At 40.9% G+C, this 22,454-nt stretch overlaps 1 protein-coding gene across 1 annotated transcript; it reads right to left on the bottom strand.

Annotated features, from left to right (window-relative positions):
• Positions 1 to 15,864: 15,864 nt before the first annotated feature.
• LOC309824211 (alpha/beta hydrolase domain-containing protein 17B-like) lies at positions 15,865 to 16,777 on the bottom strand (the record flags this gene model as incomplete). Its single annotated transcript, XM_082656929.1, has 2 exons — positions 15,865 to 16,233; positions 16,289 to 16,777. 2 exons carry the CDS (start codon positions 16,775 to 16,777, stop codon positions 15,865 to 15,867), a joined length of 858 nt encoding a protein of 285 aa, XP_082513055.1.
• Positions 16,778 to 22,454: the final 5,677 nt, after the last annotated feature.

Below are 22,454 nucleotides of genomic sequence, written 5' to 3'. Positions count from 1 at the left end.
AAGTCTGTAACATTTTTATCAAAATGTTTTGATAAATGCAAGTATATAAAATCAGGACATGAACACTACTTGCTACAGTTAACAGATTTCCTTTCCATATTATCATAAAAAGGACCAATTCACATTCTCACCATTTGCTTCACATTCACAAAAGTCACTTCAAGAGCTATAGCCATCTCTCAAAACTGATCAGTTTGGTGCAAGTAAAGCATGTTTCTTTTAAAAGGCTATGCACTTGCCCAGGTGTGAGGTTATTACAATGTAGCACATTTATACAGGTGGAAATACAGAGAGGCTGCTCTGTCCTTTAATCACCTGTCCTATGACAGCAGAGTCCTAACTTAATCTCCATGTCTCTTCATTCCCAGAAGTTTGGTGGCCAAGTCATACTAAATAGTGGCAACTTGTAGACCTCTGGAAAGTTTTCGAGCACTTTCTCATATCTTATCTCATTTGATTCTTAGGGCTGTTACTACAGAGTTAGATGGAGAAATGCAGGCCATGTTATATAATTTTATGGTTGGATTGATTTGTAAGCTGTACTACCCAAGGAGGTTGATTAATGGGGCCAATACCAGCAAGGGAGGTGTCACACAGTACCCTGTCCTCGACCAAGTTCAATTCAACTATTTTTTTTAATCAACTACTGGAAAAAGTCATGGAATGCAAACTTATCAACCTCTTGGAAGATGCAATACTAGGAGTAGCTTTACAGAAGGCTAAAAGTCAAGGTTGTTTTTTTAAATCTCTAAAAACATATTGATAAAATTGTGCCCTTAAATCCTGAACCTTACGGACAAGCAAGGCAGGACAGGCCCTCTTGAACTGATAAGACTTCGCATGATGCTGTAGTTGCCCATCAGCTTGGGACAAGCTCCAGCTCCCAGGACGTTTTTCCTGGCTCTCTTCACTTGGACGGCCACTGTTTGTCCTTCCAGTCCCCAGTTAGATGCCACTTCCTCTGGGAAGCATCCTGACTTCACGGGTTTGCTTCTAGTTGTTCAAGTCAAAAGCCCTGGATTCATCCCAAAATGCTAATTGTCGCTCACATAGAACATATGATCTATCAAGAATCATGCCAGGGGCTTCCCTGGTGGCGCAGTGGTCGAGAGTCCGCCTGCCAATGCAGGGGACATGGGTTCGTGCCCCGGTCCGGGAAGATCCCACATGCCGCGGAGCGGCTGGGCCCGTGAGCCACGGCCGCTGAGTCTGCGCATCCGGAGCCTGTGCTCCGCAACGGGAAAGGCCACAACAGTGAGAGGCCCGCGTACCGCAAAAAAAAAAAAAAAAAAAAAAAAAGAATCATGCCAGCTCTGCCTCTAATAGACAGTAGAGTTGTAGTTATTAATGTACAATCTAATTTTTATTATTTATTTGTATTTATTATGTTTTTGTCCATCTCCCACCAGTAGAATGTAAGCTCCCCAGGAGAGAGATCTTTGTCTTGTTCACAGCTACTTCCCAGAATCAACAATAGTACCTAACACTGGTAGGAACCCAGTAAGTATTTATTTTTGTTTTTTAAAAACAATTTTTGTTTATTTATTTTTTGCGGTACGCGGGCCTCTCACTGTTGTGGCCTCTCCCGTTGCGGGCCTCTCACAGGCTCCGGACGCGCAGGCTCAGCGGCCATGGCTCACGGGCCCAGCCGCTCCACGACATGTGGGATCTTTCCGGACCGGGGCACGAACCCGTGTCCCCTGCATCCGCAGGCGGACTCTCAACCACTGCACCACCAGGGAAGCCCATCAATTTATTTTATTGATGTATAGTTGATTTACAATGCTGTAAATCAACAATGCTGTGTTAGTTCCTGGTGTACAGCAAAGTGATTGTCATACATATATATAATAGTTTGCGTCTGCTAATCCCAAACTCCCAATCCATCCTTCCCCCATGGCCCCTTGGCAACCACCAGTCTGTTCTCTATGTCTGTGAGTCTGTTTCTGTTTCGTAAATAAGTTCATTTGTGTCATGTTTTAGATTCCACATATAAGTGATATCATACCGTATTTGTCTTTCTCTTTCTGACTTACCTCACTTAGTATGATAATCTCTAGGTGTATCCATGCTGCTGCAAATGGCGTTATCTCATTCTTTTTCTATGGCTGAGTAGTATTCCGTTGTACATATGTACTACGTCTTCTTTATCCATTCCTCTGTCAATGGACATTTAGGTTGCTTCCATGTCTGGGCTATTGTAAATAGTGCTGCTATGAACAGAGGGGTGCACGTATCTTTCCAAATTATAGTTTTATCCAGATAAATGCCCAGGAATGGGATTGCTGGATCATATGGAAACTCTATTTTTAGTTTTTTGAGGAAGCTCCATACTGTTCTCCATAGTGGCTGCACCAATACGAATTTATTTTTAATGAATGACTGAGTGAATAAGTGAGGGTAAGTTAGGTGTCTCCCTGCTGTGCCCCCATCTCACTCTGCAATCCTCTCCTCATAAGACTTTATACACTGTAGTGTAATTGGGGTTTCTTTCTACTTAAAAACATATCTTTTAATTACATGTTTGCCCATGAATAAATTCTGGTTGTCATGTAATGGTTTGCTTGTCCAACCATTTCGCTAGACTGGGAACCACAAAGAGCCCATAGCTGGTCTTCCTGGCTGCCTGCCTGCCCCCAGCACCTGGCACAGTGCCCTGCGCAGAGAAATAGCGCATTTGTTGATTGCCATGCCTTCTTCTCATGTTTGACGGGCACTAATTCATGTAACCTCCACAGCCATCCAATGAGGCAGGTTCTACCATTATTATTATTTTATAGATAAGGAAACAAGGCCCTGAGAAGTTGAGGCCCAATGGTACACAGTAAGGGATGGATCTCAGATTCTGACCTAGGAGGTCTGGCCCCCGAGCTCAAGCCCTAAACTGCTAACTGAATTGCCTCACCTTACGAGGCACCCAATAAAACGTGTTCAATAGAGGCATCAGTGAAATATGGCTGCCCCCCAGAAAAGGCAATGCATTCTTAGGCTGTGTGAGTAGGGTCAAGGTAAGGGAGGTTAGTTCCAGGGCCCAGTACAAATCAGCTCAGTTTAGGATGATTCCTTGTGAACAGGAGATCAGCAAGTTGAAGTGGGTCTAAAGATTTAAACCACGATGGCAAAGGGTCTGGAAATTATGAAATACTGCTTAGCCTTTGAGGAGTTGCTGGTTCACATCCAGGGATTCTTGTGGGAAGGAGGCCAGTCTGATGCTCTGGCCCAAGGGCAGAGCTGGGCAGATGGGTTTAAGTCACAGGAAGGCACAATTCAGCTCACTTGGTGGAGGAACTGATGGTTGGAGACATTCAAAACCATCCATCAGCGGATAAATGGATAAACAAAAGGTTGTGTGCATGTACAATAGAATATTATACAGCCTTTAAAAGGAAAGAAGCTCTGACACATGCTACCACGTGGATGACTCCTGAAGACATCATGCTAAATGAAATAAACCAGACACAAAAGGACAAATCCTGTAGGATTCCACTTACTTGAGATACCTAGAGTAGTCTAGTTCATAGAGACAGAAAGAACAGTGGTTACCAGGGTCTGGGGAGACAGGGAAATGGGGGGTTATTGTTTAATAGGTACAGTTTTTGTTTGGGATAATGAAAAAGTTCTGGAACTGGGAAGTTTATACAACAACAAGCGAATGTACTTAATGCCACAGAACTGTACACTTAAAAATGGTTAAAATGGTAACATTTATGCTATGTATATTTTATCACAATAAAATAAAATTTAAAAACAAACAAGCAAGTTCTGCCCTGTGAGACAGTGAGGTTCCCTCCATTGGCAGTGAACAAGGGGAGGCCAGATATCAGGGGAAATATAAGGGCATCCTGGAGTTTGGGTGGGAGTTGAACTGGGTGACCTTTAAGATCCCTTTCAGTTTTTAAGCTTTTATTTGTTCTTAACGTTTATTGGGCATCCACTAGGCATGGATTATCTCGTTGACTCTCCATCACTCTGTAAGACAGCACTGTCCTAGTCTCCATCTTACAAACAGTAAATGGAGGCTTAAAGATCTCCAGTCATTTCCTCAAGGCCTCCCCAGTTCTACGTGTAAAACAGAAAGATAGGAACTCCAGAGAAAGCACTATGCTACAGCACAAAGATTGCACCAAGGAGGAAACCTAGAGTGTTGGTGACTTCTATGAGGTCATGCTGAGCTAGCATCTGGGCCCAGGTCTTCCACTAACTCCATGCTGACTCCGCACTCTTCCTTCTCCACCGTGGGGCATCAAATGCCCCCCATGGGCATTCCTGTTAGGTCCCAGAAGGTGCTAAGCTGTCCTCAGGAAGGCACATCCTCAAACAGCTTCTGAGGATGTTAAGAAGGCCAGGATGTCCTATGAGAGGCATAAAGCCTGAACCAACATTAGCTGTATCATTCCTATCCTTTCAGGGTCAAGTTCCCTGATTAACAAGTGGGTCACCACGTTAATTCCATCATGATTTCCCATGTCACACACAACCTCTGCGTTTCCTCACTTAAAAGGTTATTGAAAATGATGGTTTGAGAACACAACCTCTTCCATAGACTCAACACCCGTTTTAATTTTATGAACATTGCACTTTGTGTTCAAGATGGTCTTTAAATGCTTTGAAGCAGAGTCTAGACCAGCACTGCCCAATAGAAATACAACGCATGCCACAAATGTAATTTTAAATTTTCTGGTTGCCACATTAATAATGTTGAAAAAAAATGTTGAAAGAAACGGGGAAAATTAATGTTAATAATATATTTTGTTTATTCCAACTTATTCAAAATAATTATGATGAGATATTTTACATTCTTCTTTCATACTGTCTTTGAAATTGGTGTATGCTTCATACTCACGGCGCATCTCAGTTTAGACCAGCCACGCTTCAAATGCTTCATGAAGCTAGTGACTACCACGCTGGACGATGCACGTCTAGTTTCTTTTGTTTAAGGAGCTGGATGGTAAAAAGTAAAGAGAAACAAGGCCATGTTTTGAAGGGAGCTGGATCTAGTGAGGGTTTTATTTAGTATGGGATGCATACATGTCGACTCCAGGGGATATAGAGGGGAGAGCCTGAAGGTGGAAGCAAGAGGAAGTTGAAAGCGTCCAGGAAGACGCTGGATGGAAGGGAGGAAGGAGGAAAGAGTGTGAAGGCAGGACAGGGGCAAACTTTGAGGTTGATGCTGGTTGGGTTCCTCTTCCATAATTACAGGAATACTTTGGACATACTGCAGATTTGGTTCCAGGTTACCACAATAAAGCAAGTATTGCAATAAAGCAAGTCACATGAATTTTTTTGGTTTCCTAGTGCATATAAAAGTTACGTTCACAGGGGGAGGGATAAATTGGGAGATTGGGATTGACATATACACACTACTATATATAAGATAGATAACCAAGAAGGACCTACTGTATAGCACAGGGAACTCTACTCAATACTCTGTAATGGCTTATTTGGGAAAAGAATCTAAAAAAGAGTGGATATATGTATATGTACAACTGATTCACTTTGCTGTACACCTGAAACTAACGCGCTGTAAATCAACTATACTCCAATAAAAATTTAACAAAAAGTAAAAAATAAAAGTCATGTTTACACTATGCTGTAGTCTATTAAGTACGCAATAGCATTAGGCCAAAAAAAAGTACACATTTTCATTTAAAAATACTTTATTAGTAAAACATGCTAACCATCATCTGACAATGCAGGGTTGCCACAAACGTTCGATTTGTAAAAAACGCAGTTATCTGCGAAACATAGTAAAGCAAAGTTCAGCAAAGCGAGGTATGCCTGTATTTTAAATCATTTTACTCTTTTATGATTCCCTATTTCCTCCTCTCCACCCCAGCTCTCCTTGATTTACCCAGTTGCCATCATTGTGATAACACGAGCACAGAGCTGAGACTCAGATCCCCTATAAGCCCAGGTGCCATTGCTCAGCTGTATGACTCAGCAAATTAACCTCCCCTGTGGCTTCAATTCCTCCTCTGTATAATGAGGCGCTGGGATTATTTAGGTATTCATTCAGTCTGTCAGGCCGTCAGTCAACGAACATCAAGTGCCCGCGAGCACTGACCATGGTCCTATGTGCTCTCTGATCGTCACTTCCTTCTTTTTTTTTTTTTTTTCTGTATGCGGGCCTCTCACTGTTGTGGCCTCTCCCGTTGTGGAGCACAGGTTCCGGACGCACAGGCTCAGCGGCCATGGCTCACGGGCCCAGCCGCTCCGCGGCATGTGGGATCTTCCCGGACCGGGGCACGAACCCGTGTCCCCTGCATCGGCAGGCGTACTCTCAACCACTGCGCCACCAGGGAAGCCCCGTCACTTCCTTCTGATTCTACTGTTTTCTATTCCTCTTGACTTCCGGGTGGTGCTTTGATTGTTGCCATGTGCTGGATCTCACGGGCTGAACATTTCTATTCCTAAATGAAACCAGAGCTCCTCAGGCAGTGCAGACAGTCCCCACTAGTGAATTCCTCAGTAGTAATGGCCTTCTTAGCTGACATTGGAGGTTTCCACCGTCATCCATCTAAGCTCTTTGTAATATACCCATGGCGCTGAGAGGGGTAGGGGTAGAAAGGTAAAAGAAAAATCCCTAAACTGATCTTCTATCTAGAAATCTGATTTATAATTGCTGTCAGTTAGTACTTGGGGGCCTACAGAACGATAACCCTCACCACTTTGGCAATGAGGGAAATTTAGCTTTCTTCTGAGTGTGTCGCAAGTCTGCACACAGTACATCAGAGGTGGGCTGTCACCTGAAAGAGAGAAGAGGACGTCCAGGTTCCTAAAATCTGACTGATAATGGATTGAAAGTAACAATATTTCAATTAAAGAAAAACAAAGAGTGGACATTGAAGGCATTCTGCTAAATGAAATAGAAAAAGACAAATGCGGTATGATCTCATTTAGATGTGGAATCTAAGAAAACCTAACTCATAGAAAAAGAGAACAGATTTGTGGTTCCTGGAGGTGGGGGAGAGGGGCATTGGAGGAAGGGGATCAAAAGGTACAAACTTCCAGTTATGAGATAAATAAGTCCTGGGTATGTGATGTAAAACATGACGACGACAGTTAACACTGCTGTGTGGTATACTTGAAAGTTGCTTTTTTTTTTTTTTTTTTTTGCGGTACGCGGGCCTCTCACTGCTGTGGCCTCTCCCGTTGCAGAGCACAGGCTCCGGACGCGCAGGCCCAGCGGCCATGGCTCACGGGCCCAGCCGCTCCGCGGCATGTGGAATCTTCCCGGACCGGGGCACGAACCCGTGTCCCCTGCATCGGCAGGCGGACTCTCAACCAGAAAGTTGCTAAGAGATAGATCCTAAAAGTTCCCATCACGAGGAAAAGAAGTTTTGTAACCGTATGAGGTGATGGATGTTAACTAAACTTATTGTGGTAACCTTCTCACAACATATGTACCTCATTATGTGTACACCTTACACTCATACAGTGTTTATGTCAATTATATCTCTATAAAACTGGGGGATGGGGGAAAAGAATGGGCTGGTCAGAAATGGTCTTGAAATCTGGAAGTAAAAGGAGCGTCACAGATGGAAACCTCAGCGACACCTGTCTGTGTAGAGATGAAGAAAGATGCAGCCTCTGCAAAGCCTCAGTGGCCCCTCCTATGACAGCCTGCCTGATGCCAGGACACACAGGGGCCGTGAGTGCTGATGGCAGGGCTGTGCCTTTGGCTGAATGGCTGTATAAAGCCCTGTTACTTATCTTGTTACCATGAAACGTCTGATTCTCCTAGTTCCCCTGGTTCTGGCTCTCTGCCCACCAGGTCACCATCTGGTCACCTGTGGTTTGCAGGAGGGTTGTCGCACAGAGAGGGGACATGTGAGGCCCCAGCACATTTATTTCTCTCTGTGATTCCTGGGTAACTTGGCATTCCAGTTCCACATATTAATCTTGGGACTCTGATAAATACGAATCAGCCCCTGAGAAATCAGAATACTCTCAAGGCACCAACAAAAGCGGGTTTCTGAGTCTAGAAGTCTACCCTGGACCATGGTTCAGTCACCATGGTGTCAATGAATGACACTCAGCAAGAAGTGGCCATACCGCCAGTGGTCACACCCAGATAGAGGCTTATTCATTTGACACATCATTTTTGAGCACCGTCTTAGCTGCTAGACGCTGAGCTGAGTTTGGGGGACACCTGGCTCCTGCTTCCTTGGAGCCTCTGGTTTTGTTTTCTAAAGCAAATTTCAGAGAAATTCAAATAACAGTCCTTTCCTACCTCTCCTTTTAAGCCTAAAAACTACCTTTTAAAAATATATTTATTTATTTTTGGCTGTGTCAGGTCTTTGTTGCTGTGCGTGGGCTTTCTCTAGTTGCATCGAGCAGGGGCTACTCTTCGTTGCGGTGCATGGGCTTCTCATTGTGGTGGCTTCTCTTGTTGCGGAGCATGGGTTCTAGGTGTGCTGGCTTCAGTAGTTGTGGAACACGGGCTCAGTAGTTGTGGCACATGGGCTTAGTTGCTCTGAGGCATGTGGGATCTTCCTGAACCAGGGCTGGAACCCGTGTCCCCTGCATTGGCAAGTGGATTCTTAACCACTGCGCCACCAGGGAAGTCCCCAAAATACCTTTTTTAAAAAATAAATGCAGACCGAAGGAAAGCTCTGCAGTCCTCTTTTGCTCCACCTTGGGTTTTTGCTGACGTGAAGGTTGTCTTTTAATGAGTGGTTCTCCCTGATGGGGCCCCTCTTGAAATCTGGCTCCATCTTTGCTGGTGCTGCCTGGGCAGAGGAGGACGCTGCAAAGGCTCTAACCCCAGCAGAGCCGTCTGGAGCCAGGTGAGGACCTGTTGGGAGGCACACGGGGAGCAATCAGGTGCACGGGCACCCAAGAGACAAATCCTCCCTAAGCTTCAAGCCATTATGGAGTAACCAGGGATCCACCCGGGTTCAGAGGTTTTCCCTTTCAGATTAACTCTGCTTGGAAGTGCCCGGCACAGCTGATGTCTTTGTGCAAAGGGCCCTTTATGGGCATTAAGTGGAAGCTGCTAGCAATTCCATCACTTGTTCACACACCATATTTAACCTCCCAAGAGGTTCTTACAGGGAAGATCTCAGCTATATTTATCTCCCATGGACTTGCCAGAGCACTTCTGGTTGATTAAGGGAGGGGTGGGTTCAGCCCTGTATCAGAAACCATCTGCTTTCAGGCCAGAGACACGTGTATGAAGGGAGATGTCTCAGAGAGGTGGCGGGGACAGTAAGATAAAGTGGGAGTGACCTGCCGAGGAGAGCACACCCATTCCAGAACCCAGGGGAAGAGAGGCTCTTAAAGGGACTGGACCACATGAGTTGTGTTTGTTTCCCAAATGTTTTGATTGTTCAGAACATTCAAGGGTATGACCGTGGCCTACAGGACATGAGGCAGACTGTCATACGTTGTCACTAATTGAGGGCATGGCATTGTCTGGTGGCAACTAATAGCATGTGTTCTTTCCATATTCTCTAGGAGACTGTCTATAAAGTGTCGCCACTCTACATAGGTCATTTAGAAGCAACACTTCAAGGTTTTGTTGAAATAAAGCAGGGCTGTGTAAGAGTAGCTTCATGCTAAAATACAGATTCTCAGGTACTGATCCCAAAGATTCTGATTCAGTAGGTCTGGGGTAGGACCCAGGAATCTGCATTTGAACAACTCTCCTCACCGCTACCGCCACCTCCCTGGCGCCCCTGTATACACATCAGGTGATTCTGCAGTCCTCTTTTGCTACATGCAATCTCAGAGGACCCCACTTTGAGAAGGTCTGTGAAAAGGGCTCTGGGCTTGTCAACTGAAGCCCTGGATTTGGGAGTAGCTGTGTGACCTCGGAGAAGCCCCTTCACCTCTCTGGGCCTCTGGGCTTGTCAACTGAAGCCCTGGATTTGGGAGTAGCTGTGTGACCTCGGAGAAGCCCCTTCACCTCTCTGGGCCTTCATTTCTGTGTCTATAGAATGAGGGAAGTGATCTTCGGACCCTTTCCAGGACCAGTATTCTAGGAGTTCAGGCACATTCACAATGCCCTCCCAAGGCTGTGGGTGTTCCAAATCTCCTAGAATGGGAACCGACCCTCAGACTTAGCTTTACCCTAAGGAGGATCAGGTGACAAACCACAGAGCTTTGTCCTGTTCCCTTATGAGGATTAGGCCTCTCAGGAGAGACAATACCATACTTAATCTAACACAACCCGCTTCCTCCCCAAACAACTCTAAGCATTTCCATGGGCATCATTTATTTTTGCCTTTTCTAAGGCTGGACTTTTCTAAGGCTGGACTTTTGTAAGGCAGGGGAAAGGGTGAGCCTCCCCATTTACTGAAGACAGACTGAGGCACACAGAGGTGGGGAAGCGAAGAGACAGCCCGTCTATCTCTGACTCCTATGCTTTGGGCGCCATCCTCTTCGCATCTTCATTCCAACAACATCAACTCACTGGGAGCCCTCATCTGCTCTGCATCTGCTAGAGATGAACATCGTAGCCCTGGCTGAGAGTTACGAACAGGCCATCTCTCTCCTACAGTATTTCTGTGAGTCTCACATAGACACATTGCAGGAGCAATTTACACAGGTCCTGCGATGCTTAGAGTGAGAGCACTCCTTCTGAAAGGAATTTAGAACTTTCGTCCTATGTGTTTTTATTAGATCTGGTTACCCCCCCACCCCAGCTAACTGATAACATCAAATGAGCCATAACTTCCTGCACTCAGAGCCTTGGAATGTAGTTGTGAATCATCACCGCTCTGTGTTGCTGCCTGGTTATTGCAATAGGAAGAAAAACGAAGAACGCGACAGATGCATAAGAAAAGTTCTTATCTGTGATACTTGAGCTTCGTGGCTACGTTTGTTTTGTTTGTTTTGTTGGGTTTTTTTTACATCTTTATTGGAGTATAATTGCTTTACAATGGTGTGTTAGTTTCTGCTTTATAACAAAGTGAATCAGTTATACAAATACACATGTTCCCATATCTCTTCCCTCTGGCATCTCCCTCCCTCCCACCCTCCCTATTCCACCCCTCTAGGTGGTCACAGAGCACTGAGCTGATCTCCCTGTGCTATGTGGCTGCTTCCCACTAGCTATCTACCTTACGTTTGGTAGTGTATATATGTCCATGCCTCTCTCGCTTTGTCACAGCTTACCCTTCCCCCTCCCCATATCCTCAAGTTCATTCTCTAGTAAGTCTGTGTCTTTATTCCTGTCTTACCCCTAGGTTCTTCATGACATTTTTTTTAAATTCCATATATATGTGTTAGCATACGGTATTTGTCTTTCTCTTTCTGACTTTCTTCACTCTGTATGACAGACTCTAGGTCCATCCACCTCATTACAAATAGCTCAATTTCGTTTCCTTTTATGGCTGAGTAATATTCCATTGTATATATGTGCCACATCTTCTTTATCCATTCATCCGATGATGGACACTTAGGTTGTTTCCATCTCCGGGCTACTGTAAATAGAGCTGCAATGAACATTTTGGTACATGACTCTTTTTGAATTATGGTTTTCTCAGGGTATATGCCCACTAGTGGGATTGCTGGGTCATATGGTAGTTCTATTTGTAGTTTTTTAAGGAACCTCCATACTGTTCTCCATAGTGGCTGTACCAATTCACATTCCCACCAGCAGTGCAAGAGTGTTCCCTTTTCTCCACACCCTCTCCAGCATTTATTGTTTCTAGATTTTTTGATCATGGCCATTCTGACTGGTGTGAGGTGATATCTCATTGCAGTTTTGATTTGCATTTCTCTAATGATTAATGATGTTGAGCATCCTTTCATGTGTTTGTTGGCAGTCTGTATATCTTCTTTGGAGAAATATCTATTTAGGTCTTCTGCCCATTTTTGGATTGGGTTGTTTGTTTTTTTGTTATTGAGCTGCTTATAAATTTTGGAGATTAATCCTTTGTCAGTTGCTTCATTTGCAAATATTTTCTCCCACTCTGAGGGTTGTCTTTTGGTCTTGTTTATAGTTTCCTTTGCTGTGCAAAAGCTTTGAAGTTTCATCAGGTCCCATTTGTTTACTTTTGTTTTTATTTCCATTTCTCTAGGAGGTGGGTCAAAAAGGATCTTGCTGTGATTTATGTCATAGAGTGTCCTGCCTATGTTTTCCTCTAAGAGTTTGATAGTTTCTGGCCTTACATTTAGGTCTTTAATCCATTTTGAGCCTACTTTTGTGTATGGTGTTAGGGAGTGATCTAATCTCATACTTTTACATGTACCTGTCCAGTTGTCCCAGCACCACTTATTGAAGAGGCTGTCCTTTCTCCACTGTACATTCCTGCCTCCTTTATCAAAGATAAGATGACCATATGTGCGTGGGTTTATCTCTGGGCTTTATATCCTGTTCCATTGATCTATCTTTCTGTTTTTGTGCCAGTACCATACTGTCTTGATTACTGTAGCTTTGTAGTATAGTCTGAAGTCAGGGAGTCTGATTCCTCCAGCTCCGTTTTTCGTTCTCAAGATTGCTTTGGCTATTCGGGGTCTTTTGTGTTTCCATACAAATTGTGAAATTTTTTGTTCTAGTTCTGTGAAAAATGCCAGTGGTAGATTGATGGGGATTGCATTGAATCTGTAGATTGCTTTGGGTAGTAGAATCATTTTCACAATGTTGATTCTTCCAATCCAAGAACATGGTATATCTCTCCATCTATTTGTATCATCTTTAATTTCTTTCATCAGTGTCTTATAATTTTCTGCATACAGGTCTTTTGTCTCCTTAGGTAGGTTTATTCCTAGATATTTTACTCTTTTTGTTGCAGTGGTAAACGGGAGTGTTTTCTTGATTTCACTTTCAGATATTTCATCATTAGTGTATAGGAATGCCAGAGTTTCCTGTGCATTAATTTTGTATCCTGCTACTTTATCAAATTCATTGATTAGCTCTCATAGTTTTCTGGTAGCATCTTTAGGATTCTCTATGTATAGTATCATGTCATCTGCAAACAGTGACAGCTTTACTTCTTTTCCGATTTGAATTCCTTTTATTTCCTTTTCTTCTCTGATTGCTGTGGCTAAAACTTCCAAAACTATGTTGAGTAAGAGTGGTGAGAGTGGGCAACCTTGTCTTGTTCCTGATCTTAGTGGAAATGCTTTCAGTTTTTCACCATTGAGGACGATGTTGGCTGCGGGTTTGTCATATATGGCCTTTATTATGTTGAGGAAAGTTCCCTCTATGTGGCTACGGTTTATACCCTCCCTTCCCTTCCCCCTTCTGGTTTTGCCAAGAGTAGGCCTGAGATTATAGACCCAGCTCTATACAAACCCTATTTTTCTCAGATGTATAAGGCTGTTACTTACAAAGGCTTCATTAATAGTCACCTTCTGTATCTTGGGAAATTCTTCTGTAAAACCACAAAATCTTCTAGTAGATACTGTGTAACTGCTATAAGGTTACGGTTTCTGTCTTAATTTAGGGTTATTCACACATTTCATCTATTGGCAACTCAGTTCTGTGGCAAGAGCTCTGTGCCAACAGCAAAAGCTTTGACATTGATAGAGGTCACAGTTTTGCAATAAATAATGCTGCTCTTTCTTTTCTACCTGTACCACCTTCCAGACTTGAGGCCAGCACTTTAGAACATTACTGAAAACAAGAAAGTGGGGGGGGGGGGGAATAAAAGGGGGTGTGTGAAACAGCCAAAATAGATGCCATAAAGTTTGTGTGTTCTTTTATCTTAGGGAATCCTCTTAGTGTGAGCACCGCACACTGATTATTTTACAAACAATTCCAAGAAGTTAACTTCTACAGCCATTAGCAGGAAAGAGGGTGTTGCTATAGACAGATCCTGGTAAGTGTGCCATGTGGCAACCTTTAGAAAGAGCAAAGTTGGGAAAACTGAAACTAGATACTCTGTGTTCCGTTTAAGAAGGCAGAAAAGTACGTAAAACATTCTAGAAATTTTTCTACTCCAAATCATTACAATGTAAAAATGTAAAAGAGATGAAAACTCTCAGCCAGCTGAGAAAACTCACTCCCAGAAAGTAGCTAAGTTTAACTGTAGTTAAATATTTATTGTCAGTAAATCTTAAGTCAAGTCCCTGGAGTGTCCTGGTTAATGGAACATCGGTGAGTAAAAAACAAGAGCCCTTTGCCTAGAACCCCCCGAACCAAGCTAAACGATTCCCAGAACCTTTTTCTATACTTCCAGACTTTGGGGAATTACCTAATTTTGCAATAAAACCTGCCACTCTTCCCAAACACAGTGCTATGTATTTAAATTGGGGGGTGGGACAGGGAGGGTATATTTAAAAGTGTATATTTAAAGAATATAAGGGTATATTCTTAACTTTTTAAGAATTTTTGAACTTCCAGCAATCCTTGACGAATAACTGGTTTCTTTTTTTTTTTGAGTGGCATATTATTGTTTTACTGTTAATTTGACACATCTGAACTAAAGCATTCACAATACTTGATATACTTTGAAGAGAATCATACACTATAGTCTTAGACATAACCACAGAACAAGCAGAACAATTAAAACTACATAAGGTCTTAAAATATATCCACAGTGTGCATTATTTCAATAATCATTCATTTACGAATTAGATTACATACCATTCATTTTATTTTTCTTTCATTGTTTTATTCAAGCAGGATTCATTCAAGGAAAGGCAACTTAGTTTTTGTGTGAGCTTTATTTTTTGCACTACATTCGTTAATATAAAAGTTATGAATTAAACGTTTTCTTATCTCCTGCATCCAGGAGTAAATCCAGGAAATTCTCAGGTGGTAATCCAAAACAACAGGTCCTATTCTTAAAAAGAGTCAAAGTGAAAAGGGATCAAATAGCCAGTCTGTGTGTGGTCTTAAAGAACATCTAATAGAATTTCAGGATTTCTAATAGTGACAGTATTGCATTTCTACGAGATTAGTCAGAATTTAAAACAACATTGCGTACAAAATTATTCTTGAAGCTCTAAATGCCTTTTAAATGACTAAAATGAAAAATTTAAGTTGTTGCCTCACAGTACCAAACTTTTAAATCAAAACTAGTTAAAGTTCAGTGCTATTGTGACTTCTCATTTACAAGGTAACTAGTGGGTAATTTAACAAATGGCATAAAAATTAAGACTTACATCATTTTTTTTAAAGGAGAAAATGTATGATAACCAGGGAATACAGAAAATTCAATGTATTTTACAATAAAATAACCTTTAAATCTCTATCCCTGTACAACAGGGTTTAGGTCATCTTTAGTGAACTTGCATGTTTTCATACAGTTTATTCTGAGCGCTTGAATTGTTTTAGATATACAGCTTTTTATTGAAAGAATATTACATTTGTATACCAGGATAAGATTTAGTACATTGAGATGTTTTAAAAATATTTATAGGGCTTCCCTGGTGGCGCAGTGGTTGAGAGTACGCCTGCCTATGCAGGGAACGCAGGTTCGTGCCCCGGTCCGGGAAGATCCCACATGCCGCGGAGCGGCTGGGCCCGTTAGCCATGGCCGCTGAGCCTGCGCATCCGGAGCCTGTGCTCCGCAACAGGAGAGGCCACAAACAGGGAGAGGCCCGCGTACCGCCAAAAAAAAAAAAAAAAAAAATTTATAAATTTGTTTCTGATATGCAAAAGCATTTGGCAATACTTTCATAGCATTTGATCTTATAGAATTAAAATTTCATACAGTACTCATCTTGATGTTTAAAAAAAAGTCACAGAAAAAATATAAATTACACAGCCTGACTGCATGATACTGTTATTTGCAGTTTCTAGTTTGGTAATTAAAGCCTTCATTAAGTCTGTTAACAAATCATTACCTGTACATTTATGAAGGCAACTGACATGATTTGCAAACAAAACCTTCAGGTTTTATGTTATTTACCAAAGAGTGCAGTTCAGCAAGAAAGAAAACCCAGTATGCAAATCTTCAGAATATTTTACAAATTTACCAGTTCCTGTGACACAAACTGTTTCAATCTTTCAAGATACTGTCCATAACGTTCCACATCATTGTGACCTGCCCCTTCAACCCACAGAGGCTCCGCAGGTCTTTGGCGACGCTCAAACAATGCGAGGTCATGTGAAAAGTCAATGACTTCATCTCCAGTCCCATGAATTATTAATACTGGAGAGGTAATCTTAGAGATTTTGTCGATGTTTGGGAATGCATCAAAACAGTAGGTCTTCTTGTCTTCAGGAAAAGCAACTGACATTCCTGAGGTCAAAGGAGAATGAAGAATAACAGCAGAGCTCTCATACCAAGCAGCAAGATCCACAGATGGTACTGTCCCTATACTTTGGCCATATATATATATATGGCCATATATAATCACATATATATATATGGCCATATATAATCACGTTTTCAGGGCGAATGCCATATCTTGTCCTAAGAGCAAGCCAAGAAGCTTCTATGTCTGCATAGAGGTTCTTCTCTGTTGGTTTCCCAGAACTTGCACCATATCCAGAATAATCATATGAGAATATATTACAATTAATCCATGATCCCAGTCCTACGTAAAAGCCACTCATCTGACCAAGATCAACAGCACTTCCGTGTGAAAAGAGTGAAGTGTATTTGGCATTGGGTGAGCAGCGCACAAACATGCAGGCAATTCTGTTGCCTTTACTGGTTCTAGTCGTGAAACACTCAATAGCATCTTTTTCTCTAGAAGAATATTGCCAGTCCGCTCGTTCTGATAGGCGTAACGTCCAGCGGCTTCCACTTTCATCACACATCAGCGCGTAAGTTGGGTCAGGTGGCAAAAATGCTAATTTTGAAGCAATTTTCCCTGGACAAGGTGGACAGCAGCAGAGGCAACATAGCGCACTAAATGAAAGATTATTCATCTTCTCTCCCCTTCACCGAACCAACAGAGAATCTTCTCAAAAACCCAGACGCTATCGGGAGTGGCTTCTCCCAATAATTGGTTTCTTACTACAAATGTGATGGGCAAACATTGTGGACATTTTAGGAAACACAGATAAGAAAAAAGAACAAGGTAAAATTTATAATTTCATTCCAAGAGTTATCACTGTGAACATACATCCTTCTAATCTTTTATCTTTTAAATTATTTTAATTGAACAAGAACTACATAAATGCATGCACCTTTTAAACAAAATTAGAGCATCATATATAAAACTAAATTTCTCATTGACCACCTCTCAGAAATCCCTGACCTTTCCTTCTGTCCAAGTGACCAACCACTCTTGGGAGTTTGGTGTGCTTCCTTCCAGAATCTTATAATCGTACAATATGTTGATGTATTTGTGTGTTGCATTTACATAAAAGGCATCATACTATAAGTGTTTTGGAAATCTAATCGTGTTAATATATTGATCAAGTGAATTTGTTTTAACTGCTGAATAGTATTCCATTGTATGGCTATACCGTATTTTACTTATTATCCTCTCCTTTCAGTGGATACTTAGGATTGTTAACAATTTTTCTCTAACTCCAACAATGTTGCAGTAAATGTCTTATGTGTCTTTTCCATATTTCAAGATTCTAAATTCCTACAAGAAGGAATTGTGGATCCAAGGTTATGCCCACGTTGCCTCTCAAGGGGCTGCATCATCTTGGAGTATGAAACTGGAATCGAGAAGTTCCCACTTCCCAGCAGTCTCAGTGACCCTTCACCTACCAGACATTTCCAAGTGGTCAGTACATTAGGTGTAAAACAGCATCTCTTCAACTTTTTCATTAGTAGTTGCCTGATAAAAACTGTGTTTGAGCGTCTTCTTACATGTTTTTCCTCTTTTATGAATTGCCTATTCATATCCTTTGCTCATTTTTCTAAAGGGTGCTTGTTTTTTTTTCCCCACATATATCTGTTATATTCATTCTTTTTTACATAAGTTGCAAATTTTTCTCCCAGTCTTCAGCTTGTCTTTCATGTTGTTTGGGGTGTCTTTTAAAAAAATTTTGGTATTTTTTTTGAAAACTTTTATTGAAATATAGTTGATTTACAATGTTGTGTTAGTTTCAGACGTACAGCAAAATGATTCAATTATACATATATATTTTTTTCCAGATTCTTTTCTGTTATAGGTTATTACAAGATATTGAATATAGTTCCCTGCACTGTACAGTAGGCCCTTGTTGGTTATCTATTTTATATACAGTAGCATGTACATTTTAATCCCAAACTCCTAATTTATCCCTTCCCCTGCCTTTCCTCTTTGGTAACCATAAGTTTATTTTCTATGTTAGGGTATTTTTTATTATATAGTTCCTTTTTTTACAACTTAGATGATATTTATTCAGTAATTTAATTTAAATTGTTCGGTCTTTTACTATATGAGTTTTGCTTTCCATGACTTATTTAGGGTTCCCCTTTCCATGGGATCATAATGATATTTCCTATACTTTTTTCCCTAATACTTTAAAATTTGTATTCTGAGGGTTCAGGTTTTTAATTCATCTAAATTATAATTTTGTGTATCATGTAAGTTAGAGATTTGCTTTTATTTATTTTGTCTACATATAGCCAATTCTCTCAATACAATTTATTAAGTAGTCCATTTTTGCCTGCTGAATTGAAATGCTGTCTATATCATATAGACCTAGTTCTATTCTAGTCTTACAACAAATGACACTTCTTTACTTGCTCTGCAGTGTGTGTGTGTGTGTGTGTGCGCACGCGCACATTTACAACCTGCTTTTGTTTTATAATCTGCTGTTTTTACTGAAAAACTGCAGCAGGAGAGTAGATACATTCTGAGTCACGTGATGGAATATAGCAATTAAAAGAAACTAAAGTTATGCGTATCAATATGGATAAATTTCCCAAATGTAATGTTGAGTAAGAAAAACAATCTGTATAAAAATTTCACGGAGAATACCATTTACATAAATGGTATTTACATAAAGCTTAAAAATATGTAAAACAGGGTTTCCCTGGTGGCTCAGTGGTTGAGTCCGCCTGCCGATGCAGGGGACGCGGGTTCGTGCCCCAGTCCGGGAAGATTCCACATGCCGCGGAGCGGCTGGGCCCGTGAGCCATGGCCGCTGAGCCTGCGCGTCCAGAGCCTGTGCTCCGCAACGGGAGAGACCACAACAGTGAGGGGCCCGCGTACCGCTAAAAAAAAAAAAAAAAAAAAAAATTTAAAACAATATTTAACGTAGTTTAGGAAAACATACATAATACAAGCTAAAAGGAAGTCCATGCAAACAATAAAAACCAGATTCAGGATTAAAGGTGGATTTACCATGAAGCCTATGAAGCTTAAGTTCAGGCCTCTCACTGAGACAGAACCCTTTCAAGGTCCTGTACTTGAATTTGATTTCATAATTGTGTACTTGTTTTCTTAAAGAGGTTCTCCTCTCCCAAACTGTATTAGCCTCAGGCCTATCCCTAAAGGAGGATATAGAAGGGGATGGGAAGGAAGGGGGAAGCGGGGGAGAAGAGGAAAGGGCTGAAGAGGGGAGGGGTGAGGAGGGAAGGGGAAGAGAGGGGAAAACAAAGAGTCTCTCCTAAAAGATGCTGGCTCCCCAGTGCCTGCTCCGGCATCACTGTCCAGCTCTTGGGCACTTGTGCCTGAAGGCATGTTTACTATAAGCCAGAGGGTGAGACAGCTCTTGGATTTGACTTGATTAACCGTCCAGGGCCTTGCACAGCTCCAGGCTTGGAGGACATGGAACAGAAGCCACCTGACAGGGAGGAGTTCCCAAGAGGGCTGCCAGCTGCTCCACTTCACCCTTAGTCCATTCTTCCACCCCTGGTGCACAATGTAACACCAACACAGAGCTTGCAAAACACAGTGTGTGGCCAGAAGTTCTCCAGGCCAGAGGCTGAGTGCTTTGCGGTTGTATCCAGGAGGATGGTTTGAGACCCAAGGCACCCTGCAGCCACAATTCTGCTCCAGTCCTTTAAGCTTCCAGACTAAATCTCGCTTCTTTTACTCAAAGTGTACACCATTTTTTAAAAAACAAACCAACTTGAACAAAATAAATAAATGACAGTTATTTCAACAACAGCAACAGAAATATACAGAAACATACACTATGAACATCTTTCCATGTTCTTTCACAGCACTTTTTAAAAATTTTATTGAAGTATAGTTAATTTACAACGTTGTATTAATTTCTGCTCTACAGCAAAGTGATTCAGTTATACATATATATATATACATTCTTTTTCATATTATTTCCCATTATGACTTATCATAGTATATTGAATATAGTTCCCCGTGCTATACAATAGGACCTTGTTTTTATCCACCCTATATATAATAGTTTGCATCTGCTAATCCCAAACTCCCACTCCATCCCTCCCCCAGCTGCCTCCCCCTTGACCACCACAAGTTTGTTGTCTACATCTGTGTGTTTCTGTTTCATAGATAAATTCATTTGTGTTGTATTTTAGATTCTGCAGATAACTGATATCATATGATATTTGTCTTTCTCTTTCTGACTTACTTCACTTAGTATGATAATCTCTAGGTCCATCCATGTTGCTGCAAATGGCATTATTTCATTATTTTTTATGGCTGAGTAGTATTCCTTTGTGTATATATATACCACATCTTCTTTATCCATTCATCTGTCATTGGACATTTAGGCTGTTTCCATATCTTGGCTATTGTGAATAGTGCCACTATGAACATAAGGGTGCATGTATCTTTTTGAATTATAGTTTTGTCAGGATACATGCCCAGGACTGGGATTGCTGGATCATAGGGCAACTCTAGTTTCAGTTTTTTGAGGAACCTCCATACCATTCTCCATAGTGGCTGCACCAATTTACATTCCCACCAACAGTGTAGGAGGGTTCCCTTTTCTCCACACCCTCTCCAGCACTTACTGTCTTCTACAACATTTTTAATGGCTACATAGGACATATCAACATTGATTAAATGGTCACTATTGGACCATTAGACATTTAGATTGGTTCTAGTTTCTGCTCAATACAAACATTCCTACAGCTGACCCTTAGCATACAGCCCTAGTGATTTCTTTAGAAAAAAATTCTTCTAAGTGGACTTCCTTTGTCAAAGAGGACTGAATATTTTCAAGGTTTCTGAGATATATTGCCAAGTATGCTGCCCAAAAGGTTGCATCAATTCACACACATCAGTATATGAGAATGTCTTGTTTCCCAAACTGAAGTCAATGCTAAATGTTTACATTAAACAAAAGTATGTTGTCCAATGGATAGACAAAAAAAAAAAAAAAAAAAATAGCATCTCATAGCTTTAATTTGCCATCAGTTCAAGATTCAATTGCCACATGTTCATTGGACACTTGTGTTTCTTCTGAGTTGATTTATATTCTCATGCTTTGCTCTGTCCTCCATTGAGACAATGCTCCTAATCTTATTGATTAGTAAGAGCTTTTTATATATTATGACATTAACTTTTATTCATGTATGTTGTTAATACTTTCCTTTTTGTTTTGCTATTTGCCTATATGGTTTATTGTGGTTTTGAGGCACAGACATTTTAAAATTAAATGTATCAATATTTTTTATTTCAGGTACTTTCTTAGGTGTTTTTTTGTTTTTAAGAGTCTTTTCCCCAAAGAATATATAAATGTTCACCTATGCTTTTCCCCAGTACTTCCATGGTTTTATTATTTTTTTATTATTTTTTTATTGAAGTATAGTTGATTTACAATGTTTCAGGTGTCTTCCATGGTTTTATTTATGAAATTTGGGGTGACCCTCTTCTTTTCCAAAGAGTTAATCATTTCATGAAAGTCACCTTTTTTCTTACAAATTTTAAATGGGACTTTCATTATATATTGATTTGAGTCTCTTTCTGAACTTTTCAGTTTTAATCGATGAGTGTCATTTTCCCAGCATTATGTCAATTATTGTAATTATGGTGTATGCAATTCTAGTTTTATGGAAAGTCCTTATTATTTCTTTCTTTTCTTTTTCTTTTTTTTTTTTCAAGATTAGTTTGGTTGTACTTGCATGTGTATTCCTCCGGAATCCTTCTGGCAATTCTACTTTCTTTTCCTTTACTTGTAATATTATGAGCACTGATGATTTTCCGTAAACACAAACGTGGTCTTGACCAAAAGATGTGGTTGGAGAAGAGAGAAAAAGTACAAAGAAACACTCACCAGGCTAGGTAAGATATTATAGATTTTTTACTCTAATCATTTCCAAATAACCAGACCTTAAATTCCTCCAATATGATCCAAAGACCTACCACCCATGGAATAAATGAAAATCTTCTGTGTAAAAGGAGAGATAGAGAGAATATAAGGACATATAGGTAGAAGTCAAAGAAAGAAAACAGGATCTGAAATTAAGAGGAACACAAACACACATGAAATCAAAATGCTGAAAGGAGCCTACAAAAATGACCCATGGTTTTCATTTTTTTACTTTCATTCATTCTTCATTTCTATAAACAAAACTCTAAATGTTTTTAAGAAGCCACTGAAATTTTGTAGTCTATCCCCTAATCTAATTTATGATGTATAGGACCTACATTTCATAGAGTTATAAAATAACAGAATCTTAGCGCTCCTTTCCTGCCCAATGCAGGAGTCCCCCTGTAGCACTTCTCCT

This window comes from Grampus griseus (genome assembly GCF_964374135.1).
Source record: "Grampus griseus genome assembly, chromosome: 6".
Classification (NCBI taxonomy): Eukaryota; Metazoa; Chordata; class Mammalia; order Artiodactyla; family Delphinidae; genus Grampus; species Grampus griseus.
Note: the sequence above shows the minus strand (reverse complement) of the source record. Positions and strands in the feature narration are given on the sequence as shown.